Source organism: Triturus cristatus, chromosome 4_2 (genome assembly GCF_964204655.1).
Source record: "Triturus cristatus chromosome 4_2, aTriCri1.1, whole genome shotgun sequence".
NCBI classification, from domain to species: domain Eukaryota; kingdom Metazoa; phylum Chordata; class Amphibia; order Caudata; family Salamandridae; genus Triturus; species Triturus cristatus.
Window position 1 is genome coordinate 593,099,693 of NC_140586.1, and position 19,222 is coordinate 593,118,914.

Below are 19,222 nucleotides of genomic sequence, written 5' to 3' on the forward strand. Positions count from 1 at the left end.
TTTACCCCCTTCCTACGCTCCAGCTTCTTCACCCTCCCTTTCAACCTTTGCCTGGCTCTCACTAACCTGTAAAGAAAAAGAAGAACTACCCAGTCCTCAGGGGTGCAGCGTAGACCTCCTGGAGCCCACAAAGCAGCAAGCACCCTCAGGAAAAGAGGAAGAAACAGCTCATATGGAAATGCACCGTAAAACTGTCCTGGAGGTTCAGTAAGAATTCCACAGGAGTAGCGCCTGAAAGAGCCGGTACAAGCAAAGGCGGATCCAGGTGGCTTCCAATCAACCACTCTAGAATAGTTACTATGAGCAGAGTTACGTCACTCGCACTCAAAATACACTGGTTTTAAAGTACATGAATAAGACACCGAGGGCGTCCCCTCTATACCTGACAAAGCCGTGCCTCTCCCTCGCAAGAACTCGTGATAATCCAAGGACTGAGTTCGCCAACGAAGGGAAATATGGCTACCCTCAGATATAAAGTACAGCAGAATTGTTATGAAACAGCAAGCGGGTAGGAACCCCTTGCTGAAGCACGCAATATCCTAGCGTGATGTCGAATTCCACGGCCAGCAAATGCCTTTAGCAAATGAAACAATCGGAGAAGCGGTGTCACGGACACCCTTACCCAACCTCTCGAAGTAGCCACGAACTCCGAAAGCCTGTTCATCCAAGAATAATCGGCAGCGTCTTCTGTCGACTGCCGCATCTAAATCCGCTGCTTCCGCATCACCTGGGACGCACGTTGGTGACGTCCCCACGTGACCTGGAGCGTCCGGCTGACGGGAAGTGTAGTCTTTCAGCGCCTGACAGCGCGACGTGAGCCGCGGTGTCCCGTAACAGGACATTCCCCTCTCGGAGAGCACTGACAGGCGCAAGGTTTGCCTGGATGTTGTCTATAGAAAGCGGCCACCAGTCTGGGGGCATGCACCGCTGATTCGGGCTCCCAGGAGTTTTCCTCTGGGCTATAACCTTTCCACGCAATGAGGTACCATAGTTTGTGGCGGCGAATTTTCGAGTCCAGAATTCTGTCTACCTCGTACTCATCAGATTGATCTATCCCCACAGGTGCCGGGGCGGTTGGTCCACTCCCATGAGCGGGTTTCAGTAATGAGACGTGGAATACCGGGTGAAGTCTTATGTGAGAGGGGAGTGCGATCTTTACCGCGACTGGGTTAATGTGTCTTACCACCCGGTAGGGGCCAATATATCGAGGGTTAAAAACGCTGTAGCGTTTGAAGCGAAGGTAACGTGTGGACAGCCACACGAGGTCGCCTTTCTGATACTCTGGTCCTGATGTTCGATGTTTGTCTGCTTGCCTTTTATACAATGTTTTCGCCTTTAGCAGATTTCTCCTGGTGTGTACTAGTGTTTTTTGTATATGCCTTATTCTTTCCTGAACCGATGGAATGCTATCGCTCCTACCAGGGGCACTGAACGGGAGAAAGCGGGGATGGAAACCGTAGGTGCTGTAAAATGGGGTATATTTTGTGGAACTATGTAGTGCGTTGTTGTAGGCGATCTCTGCCAACCATAGCCATTCCAACCAGGAATCCGTGTTAGCGTTCACATAACTCCTCAAATATTGTTTCAAGGTGCGATTAAGTCTTTCTGTCTGTCCGTCCGTTTGTGGGTGGTAGCTGGTGGATTTGGCGGATGAGATATGCAAGGCGGTACACCAGGCTTTCCAAAATTTGGCAGTGAATTGACCCCCTCGGTCCGACATGATGACCTTGGGTAAGCCGTGTAACCTCACCACGTTTTCCATTAAGAGAGTGGCTAATTGACCGGCCGTGGGAAGCGTCTTACAGGCCACGAAATGACCCATCTTGGTGACGAAGTCTACTATGACTAGTATTACTGTATGGCCCCTGTCTGCCGGAAGTCCCACGATGAAATCTACCGAACATCTTTCCCAGGGGGCTTCTGGAGTGGGAAGCGGCTGTAGCAATCCGTAGGGTTTCCCAGGTGGGGTCTTGGTTTGTGCGCACACCACACATGATTTGATCCATTTAGAGACATCCTTTCGGAGTGCCGGCCACCAACATTGTCGCAGAATCTTTTCACATGTTTTCTCGTTCCCGTGATGTCCTGCGCTAGGGTCCGTGTGACACCAATGGAAAACTTGTTGCTGTAAGTCTACGGACGGGATGAGCATTTGTGACCCTTTCATTATCACTCCCTGCTTCTTCTTCCACTCTGGATGTTGTTGCAGCCAGTCCTTCCATTTCCGTGTCAACACCCCCTCCTTTACCTTTTGGAGGAATTGGTCCACCCGTATGACCCCTATGACCTTCTGCGGGTTAAGGATCGATCTCTCTGGTCGAAGATCGGGGACGACCGAGGAATCCTGTCGTGTCAATGCGTCGGCTTTCTTGTTCTGACACCCGGGGCGAAAGGTCACAATGAAGTCGTATTCCTCGAAGAACGTCATCCATCGAAGCAATCTTGGGGTGAGAAGGCGAGCTGTTTTTAGGAATTGGAGATTCCGATGGTCGGTATAAACTGTGACCGTATGTCGTGCCCCCATCAGCCAGTGTCTCCACTCCTGAAATGCTTCCTTTATGGCCAGCAATTCCTTTTCTGTGATTGTATAGTTCTGCTCTGCCCCATTCAATTTTTTCGACATGAAGGCCACAGGATGCAATTGACCGTTGGTGCTATTTCGTTGAGATAAGACGGCTCCAATCGCCACATCAGAGGCGTCTGCTTCTACGATAAAGGGTGCTTCGGGATCCGCATGGGTTAACACGGGGGCTGTTACAAATGCGTTCTTTAAGGTATCAAAGGCTAACTGCGTTTCTTGTGTCCATTGGAATTTTACGTTTTTCTTGGTTAAACGTGTGAGCGGTGCCGCTTTGTTGGAGAACTGAGTTATAAAGCGTCTATAAAAGTTCGCAAATCCCATAAAGCATTGTATGTCTCTGACTGTCTTGGGGGGTGGCCATTCTGTGATGGCTGTCACTTTCCGTTCGGCCATTTCCTGGCCTTTTGGAGTAAGCATTACCCCTAAGAATTCCACTATGGACACGTGGAATTCGCATTTATTGATCTTGCAAAATAACTTGTTGTCGCGCAACACTTGTAGTATGAGGTTAACGTGGTGTGTGTGTTCTTCTTTGCGTGTGGAATAGATCAAGATGTCATCGATATAGACTACCACTATTTTATCCAAATATTGTCTGAGAACGTCATTGAGGAAGAACTGAAAGGCTGCCGGGGCGTTACAGAGCCCGAACGGCATGACTAGGTATTCATATAACCCATACCGCGTCTTGAAGGCAGTCTTCCACTCGTCGCCTTGGCGCATTCGAACCAAATGGTACGCCCCTCGCAGGTCCAATTTGGTGTAAATCACCGCTCCCCTCACTTGTTCTAAAAGTACTGGAATCAACGGAAGTGGATATTGGTTGCGTATGGTGATGGCATTCAATGCGCGGAAGTCGATACAAGTCCTTAATTCCCCATTGGCTTTGGGTATAAAAAATAAAGGGGAAGCAGCTGGAGAACAAGAAGGTCGAATAAATCCCAAAGCCAGATACTTATCCAAGTAGAGACGTAAATGCTGATTTTCTGGCTCAGAGAGAGCGTATACCCTACCACAGGGGACCACTGCTCCTGGTTTGAGGTCTATCCTACAATCGTAGGGTCTGTGTGGGGGCAGCTCTTCCGCTCGTTGATCATCAAATACATCCTGAAACGGTAGATGACATTGTGGCAATTGTGTCTCTTTTTCCGCAGCTGTGGCAATGTGATGACAGGTCATGGTGTTAGAAGCGGGCACCTTCCAACAGTGGGTTTTGCAAAAGTCCGAATCCAATGTTATGGTTCCTCGACTCCAATCTATGCCTGGATTGTGTTTAGCGAGCCAGGGCAATCCTAATATCATTCCGTACGAGGGAGCGTGTATGATTTCAAATTCCAATAATTCTTGGTGTCCAGGTAAACATTCAATCACACACGGTTCGGTAGTTTGACTGATGGGACTGGATTGCAGAGGTTTTCCATCCACAGCTAACACCACTTCCGGTGACGTCTTTAGGATCAAGGAGACCCCTAACCGTTGGGCTGTATTCTTATCCATGAAACACCCTGTGGCTCCGGAATCTACCATTGCACGAGTGATACTGGGTTCCTTGTGCACTTTCAGTATCACTGAAATAAAGAAGTGTTTTTTTCTTTCCTCGGACCCATCCTTGAGTGAAGGGATGCATAATCCGCTCGACGCCTCCCCTTCAACCTGCGTGGAGCGTGTCAGTTTTCCGTCGTGGTCTTTGGAGAGTTCCAGGAGGATATACCTGGCCGAAGGCGGCTGCTCTTGGGTTTTACCGGACATTCCTTCAAAAAATGGCCCTTCTTGCCACAATAGAGACAGAGGCCGTCCCTTCTGCGATGCTCTCTCTCCTCTGAGGTCAATGGTGCTCTCATGGTGCCAATCTCCATAGGTTCTTGAGCTGCTGTTCCTTGCTCCGTAGACCGGGAGCGTTCAAAGCGAACCGGAAATCGGTCCCTTCTCTTCGGTTCTCCTCGACGGTCTCGTAACCGTTGATCTAAGCGCCGCGTTAAATCTATCAAGGCTTCACAGGACTGGGGTTGTGGATCCACTTGCGCTATCGCATCCTTAAGTTCCTCTCTTAATCCTTGGTAGAAGAGTGCTGATCGTTTCCCTTCTGGCCACTGGGTTTCGGCGACTAGCCGTCTGAAGGCGTTGAGATAGCCCAAGAGATCCTTATTCCCCTGTTTCAGCTCTAATAGTTCTCGATCTGCCGTGAAGGTGTCGTTGCGCCGATCGAAGGTTTTCTCAAACTCTTCTTTGAAGGCATTCCAATCATAGAGCGTTGGGTCGTCTTGTCGAACCAAAGGAACTGCCCATTGCGCGGCATCCCCTGCCAAGTAGGAGATCAAGAACGAGACACGTGCCTGGTTGGTGGAAAACAGCTTTGGTTTGCAGTTGAAGTGTAAAAGTACCTGGGTTAGGAACACCTGTACCTTATGTATGTCCCCTGTGAAACGTTCCGGTGGGGCTAGTGGGATAGGGGTAGGAATTTCCACCACCATAGAACTAGGAGGGGGTGGAGAACCATAGTCAAAGGGATTGCGTTGCATTCTGTCTACCCTAGCCTGTAACGCAGCGGTTTCAGTACGTAAAGCCGTGAGTTCTACCTGCATCGCCGCTAAAGCCGCCATGACGTCTTCCAAGGTGGCCATGGTAGAATCGACTCGACCAGGAGGATAAATCTATTCGTGGGCCGATTATTCTGTTACGGTGCCAGAACGTATCCTCGGAGTCGGTTCGATGCTCTATGGGGCCCCTCTCCCAACCTCCCCAAGTCTGGATCTCAGGTAACACAGACTAAAGGGTGGTTAAGCGGGGGGGAAGGAAAGGAAGGGAACAGCAGGGAAGGAGACCTGTAGATGACACAAGAAGATAATGGTTAGACCTTTACCCCCTTCCTACGCTCCAGCTTCTTCACCCTCCCTTTCAACCTTTGCCTGGCTCTCACTAACCTGTAAAGAAAAAGAAGAACTACCCAGTCCTCAGGGGTGCAGCGTAGACCTCCTGGAGCCCACAAAGCAGCAAGCACCCTCAGGAAAAGAGGAAGAAACAGCTCATATGGAAATGCACCGTAAAACTGTCCTGGAGGTTCAGTAAGAATTCCACAGGAGTAGCGCCTGAAAGAGCCGGTACAAGCAAAGGCGGATCCAGGTGGCTTCCAATCAACCACTCTAGAATAGTTACTATGAGCAGAGTTACGTCACTCGCACTCAAAATACACTGGTTTTAAAGTACATGAATAAGACACCGAGGGCGTCCCCTCTATACCTGACAAAGCCGTGCCTCTCCCTCGCAAGAACTCGTGATAATCCAAGGACTGAGTTCGCCAACGAAGGGAAATATGGCTACCCTCAGATATAAAGTACAGCAGAATTGTTATGAAACAGCAAGCGGGTAGGAACCCCTTGCTGAAGCACGCAATATCCTAGCGTGATGTCGAATTCCACGGCCAGCAAATGCCTTTAGCAAATGAAACAATCGGAGAAGCGGTGTCACGGACACCCTTACCCAACCTCTCGAAGTAGCCACGAACTCCGAAAGCCTGTTCATCCAAGAATAATCGGCAGCGTCTTCTGTCGACTGCCGCATCTAAATCCGCTGCTTCCGCATCACCTGGGACGCACGTTGGTGACGTCCCCACGTGACCTGGAGCGTCCGGCTGACGGGAAGTGTAGTCTTTCAGCGCCTGACAGCGCGACGTGAGCCGCGGTGTCCCGTAACAATTGCCTCATGGCCACTGCAGGGTACTAATCTCTAGTGAAGCGTTAAGTTGTTTGTTTCTTGTATTCTTAGTATGATCAGCATACAGAGCAATGGGGCGGGAACCACAAGTTCAAGCACGGCCTAGTAATAGACAGGGCGCGTTTGAGATGACGACCATGGAGTGGAGGACATGGAGGGGTGGGGGGAGGAGATTACGTTTTGTTCAAGGGGATGGTTATCTGCTCCTGTGAATGGATGCTGTGGTATGTAGAGTGGCTGGGCTTTGACACACTGAGCTGGGACCGTTTGCCCAGAGGCCCAGATCTCGTGCCAGTCGCGATGAGTGCAAATGATAGCAGATGAGGTATTTATGTTCCTGACATGGAAGGTAAGGGGATTGGCTCAGTTGGAGAAACGGCACAGGGTGTATGCTTACCTCAAACGATATTACATATCTGTGGTCTTCTTACTGGAGACACGTGTGGGGAGACTGTGTCCCAAGTTTGCGCAAGAGGTGTAGGGGACAGTTATATGTGACATAGTACTCTGGCTATGCACGGGGTGCCATGATATGGGTGGGTCCTGAGGTACTCTTTCATCATAGGCGGCATGTACTGATCCAGAGGGCTTCTTGGCTATTCTGTATGGAGATTTAGATGGATGGGAGATGTGCTTCCTGAATGTACATGCTTCTACAGGGGAGTGGAATTTAATAAAATATCTACTTGTCCATGGGGCAGGTTGCTTCCTAAATCTACTTGCCCTGTAACAAAATCCACTTGTCCCTTTCGTGCAGAGTAGTGATAAATTATGGCAACAATCCCATTATACAAAAGTTCTGATACAGCCTCTCTGATTTTGCCAGGGCTCATACCATAGTAGAGTTTGAATGCTATCAATTCCCTTATTTTGCCACCTTTCAACACATCTACATACTGGGGCTGAAGGTAGCGGTAAGCAATAAGTCCAGGATTGGAATGTCCATTTGAGACTGTGGAAACCTATTCACTTATGTTTTAAGGGTTTTCACCAGCTTTTCTCTAATCTTTTCCAATACTGAGAAAGGTTGTAAATTTACTCTCGACAATGGCAGACATAAAATTTCTTCCAGGGTTGGGGAAAAAGTGGACGGAGGGAAAATGAACTTGCAAATGCTCAACAGATTTCGCATGAGCAAATCTACACATGCATGTTTGCTAATGCTAAAATGCAGTTCACAAATATTTTCTAGGACTACGATTTCTTGACCTACTTTCTGTATTAGTGCAGATTCATGGATTTCATGAATTCATAATAATTTGCAGGAAATATACCATGGGTGCACTTTTGAGATTTCTTTAATAATTGGGTGGAGAAAACTGGGGTAGCTCAAGCAGCACGGCCCATGACTGGGATGAACGTGGTGCTCAGAGGGGTTGGTTCACGTATGGTGTGCGTCAGCAGCTAGTGCGAGATCTGACTAGTAGAGAATCCCAACTACTTGACATAGAACAAGCGCTTACCTCTCAACCCCAAAGACTTGGGGACTGGCAACACACCCATAGTGAACTATTAGACGACTGGCTGGAAAAACATACTATTACAGCACACCAGCAAAGGAATCACGCAGAGGGAGATAGTACAGGCGCCATGTTGGTGCATCTGGTAAGACAGCAGGAATCCCGGGAACCGATACTGGTGTTACGGGATAGGAACGGTAATTTAGTCAACTCCCAGATGGCAATTAATGAGGTGTTCTGGGCTCGTCTTGATGGGGTGTATGCGGTGCATGGGGAGGGACCCGATGACCATGGGGCGGCTGTTTTGGCTGAAGTAGAACTCCCTGGGTTATGTGCAGAGGGGAGGGAGGATCTTGAAAAGAATATTACGAAAGAAGAACTTGCAGCACTGCGGTGGCAGAAACCTGAGAAAACGCAGGGAGGCGACGGCCTACAAGCTTAAATTTACTGCGGTAGTGCAACTGAAAAAGTGGTGTATCAGAGTCGAGGATGCTTGCGGAAATGGGATAAGGTCTGGGGCCACTGGGTGGAGTATAGGGGTTATTGAGGACTTCAGTGGTCCGATGATAGAGTGGGAAGGTTTGATACCAGAGAGACCAACAATGCTATGTATGTGCAAGGCCACTGACTCGTCAGTGAAATTGGTCCCCTACCCTCACAGCTCCACCATTAAGCGAGGCCTGCCCCTGCCCCTGCACTAGAGTGTTGGTGATCGAGGCCTTCCTCCACCCACAGGTTTCCCTGCGCCTCATCCCTGGTGGTCCAGTGGACCTCGGTCTCCTTCCTCTCGCTCAACTCTTTCAATCGTTTTCACTCGTTTTTCTACCCTCTTATTTTTCACCTTTCTACACTTTTCTGCATCTCCGCTATTTTCTTCTATATTTCTGCTTATTTCCCCTTTTCCTTTACTCCTTTTGCCTTTCCCCGCCAATGCTTCCCCCCCCCATCGTGACCGACCCAATCGAGCTCCCCTCCCCACCTCCCAGCTGTCCAGCCTTCTCTGACCCCTACTTAATGGCGGCTGCTGTGCTGCCGACGCACACAGCAGGCGTGTCGCGGGCGCGCCAAAGGCAGGCCCGTCTGCGCCCTCCCACGACCAGCGCCAGGAACCCTGGACCTCCGCACTGCCAACGCTACAACCCAGCGGCACTCCACGCTCTCAACCCAGGTCGCAACAACAACTGCAAGCTAGCATCACCAGCCGACACCCACGGACCCTTCAGCTGCCACTGCAGCCGGCACACCTGCAGCACCGCCAAGACCACGGATCTAGTGCAACCCGCCTGCAAGAACGCAAGCGAAGACCCTGCAATGCATCCTCCTCAACGTCCGATCCCTCCACAAACAAGCCACCGAAATCTGGGACCTCCTCGACAGCACCACCCCGGACATAGCTTTCTTCACCGAAACCTGGATCAACACCACCCCGGGAACGGACATCACCATCGCCATTCCCCAAGGATGCAAGATCTCCAGGAAGGACCACCCCACCCGCCCGGGAGGAGGAATCACCATCGTCCACATATCCACCCTCCGCCTGAGCACACTCCCCGACAAGCCCACAGACCTGATGGAACACCTTCACTTCAAGATACTGGCCAGCCCTACCTCCACCCTCATCTACCTACCCCCTGGACCCTGCGGACTTTTCGCCAATTCCATCACGGACATCATCTCCCCGCATGCCATCGTGTCCACCAACTACACCCTACTGGGAGACCTCAACTTCCACCTTGACAACCAACTGGACCCCAGCACCACATCCCTCCTGGACAACCTCCACAACATTGGACTCCGCCAGATAGTGACAGAACACATGCAGCCAGGGTAACACACCCTCGACCCCTCTTCACAACAGGAAACTCCATCAACTCCAGCCACACCACCAAACTACCATGGACTGACCATCGATGCGTCCACTTCACCTTCAGAACACACGCCATCCACAGACACCAGCACCTGCTCCCAAGAAGAAACTGGACCAGAGTCACCGACGACCAGCTAACCTCATCACTCAGCAACTCCACCCCAACCACTGCAGAAAACGACAACCTCAACACCGCAGCCCGAACCCTGCACAGATGGATCTCCGACAGCGCCAACACCATAGCCCCCCTCAAGAAAAACAACACACACGCCAAGAAAGCTAGATGGTTTACCACCAATCTTCCATAGTCCAGACGCACTTGCCGCGGCCTCGAGAAGGCCTGGAGGAACATCAAATCCACAGAAGCCCACAACTTCAGAGCCGCCACCAACTCATCAGAAAAACGAGGAAAAAGCGATTGAAGACAGAATCTCCGCTCATGCACACAACAGCAAAGAACTCTTCAACATCATCAAGGAGTTTGCCCAACCCACCAGCGAATCCACCAACATCCCTCCCTCACAAGACCTCTGCGACAAACTCCGCACCTTTTTCCACCACAAACTCAAGAGCATCTACGACAACTTCGACGAAGACAACCAACACAACAACTTCGACGAAGACAACCAACACACTGAACCCTCACCAACCACCCCTGACACCCTGAAGCCAGCGATCGACAATTGGACAGCCCTCACCACTGAAGACGATGAAGTCAATCCACTCCGGGGCCCCCAAGGACCTCTGCCCCACCACATTTTCAACAGAGCCGCCGACACCATTGCACCCTTGCTCCGCCACACCATCAACCACCTCTTTCCCAGACGACTGGAAACACGCCAAGATCAACCCCCTCCTGAAGAAACCCTCGGCAGACCCCATCGACCTCAAAAACTACAGACCCATCTCCCTGCTCCCATTCCCAGTGAAAGTCATCGAGAAAGCCATCAACAGCCAACTCACCACATTCATCGAAGAGCACAACATCCTCGACTTCTCCCAATCCGGCTTCAGAAAAAAAACCACAGTACAGAAACCACCCTCCTCGCCGCAACAGTCAACATCTGCACCCTACTGGGCAAAGGAGAAACAGCAGCCCTTTTCCTCCTCGACCTCTCAGCGGCGTTCGACACAGTCTCTCACCGCACCCTAATACGCAAACTCCACGACGCAGGGATCCAAGACAAAGCCCTCGACTGGATCCGCTCCTTCCTCTCTGGCAGAACGCAGTAGGTCAGACTCCCCACTTTCCTCTCGGACCCTACACCAACCATCTGCGGAGTCCCCCAGGGGTCCTCCCTCAGCCCTACGCTCTTCAACATCTACAAGGCTCCGCTCGCCCCCATCATCAGAACCTACGGACTCAACATTGTGTCAAACGCAGACAACACCCAACTCATCCTCTCCCTATCTAACGAGCCAGACACCGCCAGACACAACTTTCAAGAAAGCATGGAAGCCGTCGCCAAATGGATGAAAAACAGCTGCCTACAACTAAACACCAACAAAACGGACGTACTCATCATGGGCCCAAACCTAGACGGCCTGGAACAATACCTGGTGGTCCCCTGCCCTTGAAAGCCCGCTCACCCCCACGCACCACACACGCAACCTGAGAATCATCCTGGACTCAGAGCTCAAAATGGACCGCCAGATCAACTCCGTCTCGTCCTCCTGCTTCCACATCCTCTGCCTCCTATGCAAAACCTTCAAATGGATCCCCCTCGAACACAAAAAGACCGTTACTCACGCCCTGGTCACCAGCAGACTCGATTACGGCAACTCACTCTATGCCGAAATAAACAAAAACATCACCCGCAAGCTACAGAACATCCAAAACGCCGCCGCAAGACTGATCCTCAACCTGCCAAGACACTGCCACATCTCCCAGCACCTGCGCACACTCCACTGACTCCCCATCGAAGCTAGAGTCACCTTAAAGATGCTCACCCACGCTCACAAGGCCCTCCACGACACCGGACCAGCATACCTGAACAGCCAACTCAAATTCCACGCACCCCAAAGGACCCTACGATCAGCCCAGCTCTCCTAAACCGTGGTCCCCCGCACCAGAAAGACCAGATCGGGAGGCCGATCTTACTCCTTCCTCGCATCCAAAGCCTGGAACGACCTTCCGCTCCACCTCAGACAGACATCGCTTCCAATCTTTGCAAGAAACCTCAAAACCTGGCGCTTCAACAGACCCCCTCCTTGATGGACTGGAACCTGCGAACCCCCCCACCAAGCCTGCCCACCCCCCAGCGCCTTGAGACCCTTACGGGTCATAGTCGCACTCAAACACCTGATTGATTGATATGTATTGACAATGATGTTGAAAATAATTACACTGCTTCTGTAACTGGAATTACAGTACTGGCTGAGAATGAGGAGACGGTAACCCTCATGATTGTCAAAAAATCTTCGCGCAAGCATGATGTGTTGCTAAGCTTTTGTTTAATATATACACATATATACACATATACACACATACATACACACACACACACACACACACACACACACACACACACACACACACACAACCATACCGTGCTGGTACCAAAACCGGGCAAAGATCCGGCGGATGTGTCATCATACAGGCGGCTCTCGCTGCTGAATGTAGATGTCAAAATTTTCTTTGGACTTTTAACTGCACAGTTGCTCCCATATAGCAGACACTGAAACATGAAAATCAGTGCGGCTTCTTCCTGCAGAGAAGCACCATGTATAATCAGACTTCCATGTCCTCCGCACTCCGCATTTGCGAGAGGGATCATATGCATTGGCATTCCTTGATAATGAACAAGCGTTTGATTCGGTTATATGGTAATACCTTTGGCGAGTACTGGAGAAGGTGGGTCTTGGGCCAAAGTATATAGCGTGGATTAAACTGCTTACGCTGAACCGAGTGCTAGGGTTAGAACAGACGGTCTCAAGACCGCAAGATACACACTGCGTTGTGGTACCATGCAGGGCTGCCCTTTGTTACCCCTGCTGTTTGCCCTGGCAGTGGAGTCTCTGGCTGCGCTGCTGTGCCTTAGGCTTGAGCCCTGGGGGATCCTGGCGGACAATATTATGCATATTTTGTCAGAGGACTCCGTTCCGGTGCTTCTGCGTGCTTTTGGGTCTATGTGTGAATCCTCATAAATCCAATTTTTGCCATTGGGCAACCTGACTGACAAATCTTGAGATGCTCCCAATGGTGGGATAAAGAGGGGATACAATATCTGGGCATCAGGAAGCAGCATTTTGTGGATCTTAATTAGGGCTACCGGTTTTATGGTATTTATGTTCGTTTCCGTCTACATTTATCCTTTGACATTTTAATCTATATTTATTGATATTTTCTTTTGCTGCAAGAAACGCTCCAGCTAGTATTTTTCACATATATTTAAATAGGCAATGTGTGCTTGGTTGTTATAGGTTTAGATAGATTTATGTAACTGGGTAAATGGGTTATTGCTTTTAAACGAAGAGAACTTCCCAATTTGGAACTTTATTGTTTTTCAGCCCACCTCCAACAAGCGGTTTACTGGCTAGGTGAGGGGGACAACTGGAAGAAGAGGCTACTGAAGGGCTCACATGGAGACTGCACGCTCCCAGAGCTGCTTATGTGTGGTACACGGGTACTGACAACAATGCTGTTCCTGATAAAGCAGGTAAGTCGAATATGGGAGCAGACAGTAACAAGGGTACTCTGGCACGTGCCTTACGAGCATGACATGTTGATCCAGGCACCGAAACCATTTGCGCCAATAGCGGAGGTGATGTCCATGCAGAAGTAGCAGGACAGAAGCTGCAATCTCCTGGGAGATCTATACCTACGTGGCCAGTTTATTACACGTGATGATGTGATAGATTCCTTCGCGTTCGGATCAGGGCACTGCTTGCAGTACACAATAATATCGGGCACAGCCTGAGAGATTTGGCCTGGTTTTCCGCACGAACCAATACCTTCACAGACATTGACCAGTCTATTAGAGTTGTCTGGAGTTCGAAGATTAATATTTCACTTAGACCGGCCACTCCATCAGGATCTGCAGAGGATTGTGCCTAGGAAGCATGGAAAATGGGAGAAGGTATTGGGTGAGGTCTTCTCTACACAAGACTGGGAAAAGGTGCATATGGGGGTGCAAACCGTGAGCTCTAAGGCACGCTTTAAGCGGATACAATACAACTACATGCACCAAGCGTACCTCTCACCTACGACCCTACACCACATTTACCATGCACGGTCTGACTGATGTCCACAATATAGAACCCCTGATGCAGACTTGGCGCATATGGTGTGTAGCTGCTCCCTGACAGTGTCTTACTGGGGAGAAGTTTTGCGATGTTTAAATAAGGCTATGGGATGGGAGGCCCGGTATAACCCACATGCGATACGGCTGGATCTGCCCCACCACAAGTTCCCAATGCTGGTCTTTGTACTGGCAAAACAACGAATTGCTCTTAAATGAATGGGAACACAACCTCCCAAATATGCTGAGCGGTTGTGTAATTTGTCCGAATGGGCAGTAGCAGAGGAAGTTAGAATGAAGCATGTCAGACGTGATGAGCGCTTGGAGGATGACTTGGCAGCATGAACACGGATGTTGGTGAATCTCCAGTGTGACATGGCAGCCAAAGCTGGAACCAGCAATGAGACAAGGAAAAACACACTGTGTGTATAAAACGAGCGGACAAAGTTGTAAAGGAACAGAATTATAATGCTCTTGTAGGACAGGAGGCCCCCACACAGGGGATAAGGAAAGTAGAGGTGCATGTGTGGAATTCCAGGGCTGGGAACGGACACTACACCACATACTTGTTAATATGTTAACCATCAGCAGTAAAGATGTTTATTGCATTACCATATGAGCAGCTACGGAGGGTTGTGGCGGGGGAAGGAGTGGAGGATAATGCATATATATGATCTCAGTATGATCATGCAGTTGTATATGTCACAATGCACCGGAAATTGATGTAATGTACAACTCATGTGAAACTCAATAAAAAGTATATTTAAAAAAGAAGGTGTTACTACCAACTACCAAAAGGTTCTATGATACCATACTACCATACTAAGTGCAAATTGTGCCCAGTAAACGTGGTAATTAGGAACAACAACTATACTAGTTCACCAATTCATCGGCAGGCCTCCTCCTTAAGACCGTCCTAAGTCTAGATTGCTCCCTTGGGACTTTTAAATATTTTTCAAACATGCATTAACTATTTCAAGAAGTTTAAGTTTAAAATGCAAGCTCACTGCTTGCAGTACATTGGAAGTATTATACTTCATTTTTCTACAGCCTTTCTACAGTCATTCGGAAGCTGTTATTTACATAGGTTTTCTTCATTCCATTAAAAATATATAGGAGCACGTTTGAAATGTTGGAATCTGTTTTTCCGGAGTAATACACCTGCTATTTAACTGGATCAGAAAACATTTACACACATCTCTGAATTTGCTACCCCCTACCACCAGAGTGAAGCTGTCATTTTACACTTCCATAGATTTCCCATTAAACTGTTATTAGAAGAGCCATTATTACCATTGTCATTTGCTGGACTAGTATAGGTTGACAGACGTTCTCTAACACTACAAGTACAATGTACAAGTGGTTGGGAGTCGCTCCTCATAGCTTAAAGAAACTATTACAGTTTAGGTCATCCTTCACGAATAAAAATTCTTATTTCATAGTAACAAAACTATGTTAAGCCCAAGATTAGGCTAAGGCACAAGTAGGGAGGTTTTGCTCCACTAAACCACCTAATATTTGGCTTGAAATGTATGGAAAGGGGGAAACTGGAGAAAGTTATGAGGGGCAAAATGAAAACAGTCATTTTGTCTGTAACAAAAACAATATTGTCAAATGAAAATATGAGTCGGTCTGGACTGTTCCCATGGGGCACAGGGTCAAGACTGATTTGCATATGGCTGGGTCCAAACTGGGGTGGCTTAGTGGGCAAAAGAACAATGGATTTAACCAAGATCTTTTGACTTGGGGAGAATGTTTGCATTGTCAGCATTCCGTCCATCATTTGTTTGCTGGAACACAAGATTAGGCTAAGGCACAAGTAGGGAGCTTCTGCTCCACTAAACCACCTAATACTTGGCATCATTTGTTTGCTGTAACACAAGATTAGGCTAAGGCACAAGTAGGGAGCTTCTGCTCCACTAAACCACCTAATATTTGGCTTGAAATGTATGGAAAGGGGGAACCGGAGGAAGATGAGCGGTAAAATGAAAACAGTAATTTTGTATGTAACAAACAAGATTGTCAAATGAAAATACGAGTCATAAAAAAACGTAAGACGAGGACAACAGGTGATATAGGCAACCCAGTGGCAAACAGATTACGTTAGCTGAACTACAAAGTCAGATGGAAGCAGATACTGATCACAATATGATATTCTATATTGTAGGAGTGCTGTATTCACGTTGGTAACAAATGAAAATGGTTGTACCGATATTTTTTGTGACTAACTTTAATGAATCTATAAAACACTATTTTATCGATCAGAAGTTAGGATAAAACACAACAGCTTCGGGATACTTACATAATCATCTTTCTTTGTTCCATATGATGCTATGTAGTCTGCATGTTTTTCAAGGAGTAAAGTATTCGGCGCATCTGGCTTTATGAAGACATCCTTCTGAGGCGTCCCCTTCACAAACACAACGGAAAAAATTGATCACTTTTCTAAAAGTATTTACGAACAGGGATGGGTTTACACAAGGAATACGACAGCAGTTTACATGCAAGATAGGTATTCTAAAGTAACTTTCGGTCAGATACGCGCTTGCTATGAATCCTGGATGTGCTGTTAATTTGAAATGCATAAGGAACAGATTTCAGGGTGCCCCCAAGGCTGTATATTGTGTCAGAGAAAAAAGCAAGGCGGATTAAACATTCTGCTGATCGCTTTCTGTCAAACCAGTTTCCTCACATTTTTTACCATAAACAGCATTCAAAAGAGTAATCTGGTAAATGACCCCCCCTTGGTTAAAAACACTTTACTCCTGATCACTTTGTCCTGACTTTTGCGTTTTTTTCATTCTCAGGTGGGGTGAACAACCCCGAACCCTCACCTCCAATCCCTTCTTCCACTTATACACGGATGGCACACCTATTCTTATTAGTTTGAATCCTTAATCGCCTCATTTGGCATCAAAGCTGCACGTGTGCTTGGGAGGCCCTTCAGCATCAGATGGATCTTAATCCCAACAAAAAGAAGCTCTTTCTTTTCGGAAGGAACAGGTTGTCCTGAGATAATAGTTTGCATTCCGATTCCATGGGTAAGCCTCCAAGTCCCTAGGCGAAGGTGCTGGATTATTATAACCTGGCTCTCAAGCAAAAGATTTCTACAACAGTGTGTACCTGCGTCGACTTGCTAAAGATCCTGAGGAAAATGCTCATCTTTCTCCTATAAGAGCAGTAGGCACCTGCCCTATCATCTTACATTATGCCCAGATTGGAATATAGCAACCCCCTTCATCTTTTATGGCTTTTACAAAGTCCAGAACTATGAGGAGAAAGTGTCTCCAAAATCCAAGAAATATAATAATTACTAGCAGCTAGAACGAGCCTGAGTTGGCTACCTATGAATTTAGGATTCAGGGTTAAAACGTTCTCCTGGTGCATAAAGATAGATAGAACTCTGGACTGATCCTGCCATCTGAAGCATTGCTGCCCAATCAGAAAAACAATATCCACAGCACTGTTCGTGTGCCAGGTTCCAAGAACAAGCACTGGCAAAGCCAATAGGTCTCACTTATTCAAGAACTATTGGCTTCGCCAATGTGTTTTAGCCATGTTATATACCAGCTTGGATACTGTTCAGCATGGCTAAGAGTTAGTGGCATAAAGGAGTGCCGTGGAGTGTCGCAGAGGGGCACAGAGTTGAGTGAAGTGGCATAGAGTAGCAGAGTAGAGTTAAGTGGCATAAATGGTTGTGAAGTGATGTGGAGGGAGAAGAGTGGTGTAGATTGTCAAAGTGGTGTGGAGCAGAGTGGAGTGGCTTGGAGTGGCGTAGAGCGTAGTAGACTGGGATAGAAGGTGATGCGCAGAGAAGAGTCGTGTAGAGGGAGTTGCATAGAGACAAGTGGGAAAGAGGGAGTTGCGTCAGAGTGGCGTAGAGCGGTATAGCGTGTCGAAGAGTAGAGTGGCGTAGAGCAGTAGCGTGTTGTAGAGTTCATGCATAATGAATTAGGCTTAAGCTTTTCGGAGAAAACCCCATGTCATCTTTGGACATTACCCTAACTAGGTAAAAGGTCAGTACTAAGAACTCTTATGTAGTGTAATGGTAGGGAGAACATAGGTGAAAGGTTAGGCGACTACCTGAGCCTATATTAGGGTACCTATATGGAACATAACAGAGGTACAGAGTGCATTGGCGTAGAGTGCAGTGGTGTAGAATAGAGCGGCACAGAGAACAGCAGCGTGGAGTATAGTAGTGCACAACAGGATAGAGTGGTGTAGAGTGCAGAGGCTAGAGTGAGAGCAGCTAGAGTAGCGTGGCAGAGTTTGCCATGGCGTAGAGTAGATTGTTTCAGAGCAGATCCTTAATGTTGCGCAGGGTAGCTGCTAAGGCTTCAATGGTAGTGATCACTGGATGACTTAATAAATTCCACAGCAGCAATAACATACTAGCCGGTAGGACGTCATGCCTTCTTTGACTCTTGATAATGCTACATTTTATTAATGCTGCTTGCCGATTAGCGCAGGGGCTGTAACTTTCCATTTGCAGTTTATTCCAGCATTCGCCTTATCCTCTAGTAATGTAAATCATCAATAATGAGTTGATACTTGCTACATTTAAAAGCAGCAATATCGCTAATACGATTAACAAATCAAGATCGCAGAGTTTACCACCAATGGGTCTATATTAATATCTGAAAATGCACGTTTCAGTCCTCAATTCCCGATCCTGTTTTGCTTAGACCATGAAAAGCAGTATGCTCATCAGCCCACTTGCTTTACATAAATAAATATGTGGATGTTTACATGCATGATACACCAATCAAACATTTGTAGAGCGCACTACATACCCGTGAGGGTCTCAAGACGCAGGGGGGGGCGCTACTGATCGAACAGCCAGGTCTTGAGTAGCCTCCTGAAGTTCAGCAGGTCTTGGGTCTATCGTAGGCTCAGTGGGAGGGTGTTCCAGGTCTTGGCGGCGAGGTGGGAGAAGGACCTCCCGCCAGTGGTTGTTCTTCGGATGCGCGGGATGGTGGCAAGAGCGAGGTCGGCGGAGCGGAGCTGGCAGTTGGGGATGTAGAAGGAAAGTAGTTTGTTGAGGTAGGCTAGGCCGGTCTTGTGGAGTGCCTTGTGTGCGTGAATGAGGAGCTTGAAAGATATCCTCTTGTTGACGGGCAGCCAGTGCAGGTTTCTCAGGTGAGGGGTGATGTGGCCGTGGCGTGGTACGTTGAGGATCAGTCGTGCCGAGGCGTTTTGGATGCGTTGCAGTCGTTTGATGAGCTTGGTCGGGCTCCCGCGTAGAGGGCGTTTCCGTAGTCGAGTCTGCTGCCGACGAGGGCCTGGGTGACTGTTCTTCTTGTATCTGTCGGAATCCACCTGTAGATCTTGCGGAGCATGTGGAGGGTGTTGAAGCAGGCGG

General features: G+C 48.4%; 1 protein-coding gene across 2 annotated transcripts in view; it reads right to left on the reverse strand.

Moving 5' to 3' along the window:
* Positions 1-19,222, reverse strand: part of RABGGTB (Rab geranylgeranyltransferase subunit beta) — a 231,668-nt gene that overhangs the window by 167,185 nt on the left and 45,261 nt on the right. For both annotated transcript variants that reach the window (XM_085602257.1, XM_085602256.1), the window contains exon 2: positions 16,163-16,270. In XM_085602257.1, coding sequence (XP_085458383.1) covers positions 16,163-16,270 — 108 coding nt within the window. The remainder of the gene's footprint in view (positions 1-16,162; positions 16,271-19,222) is intronic.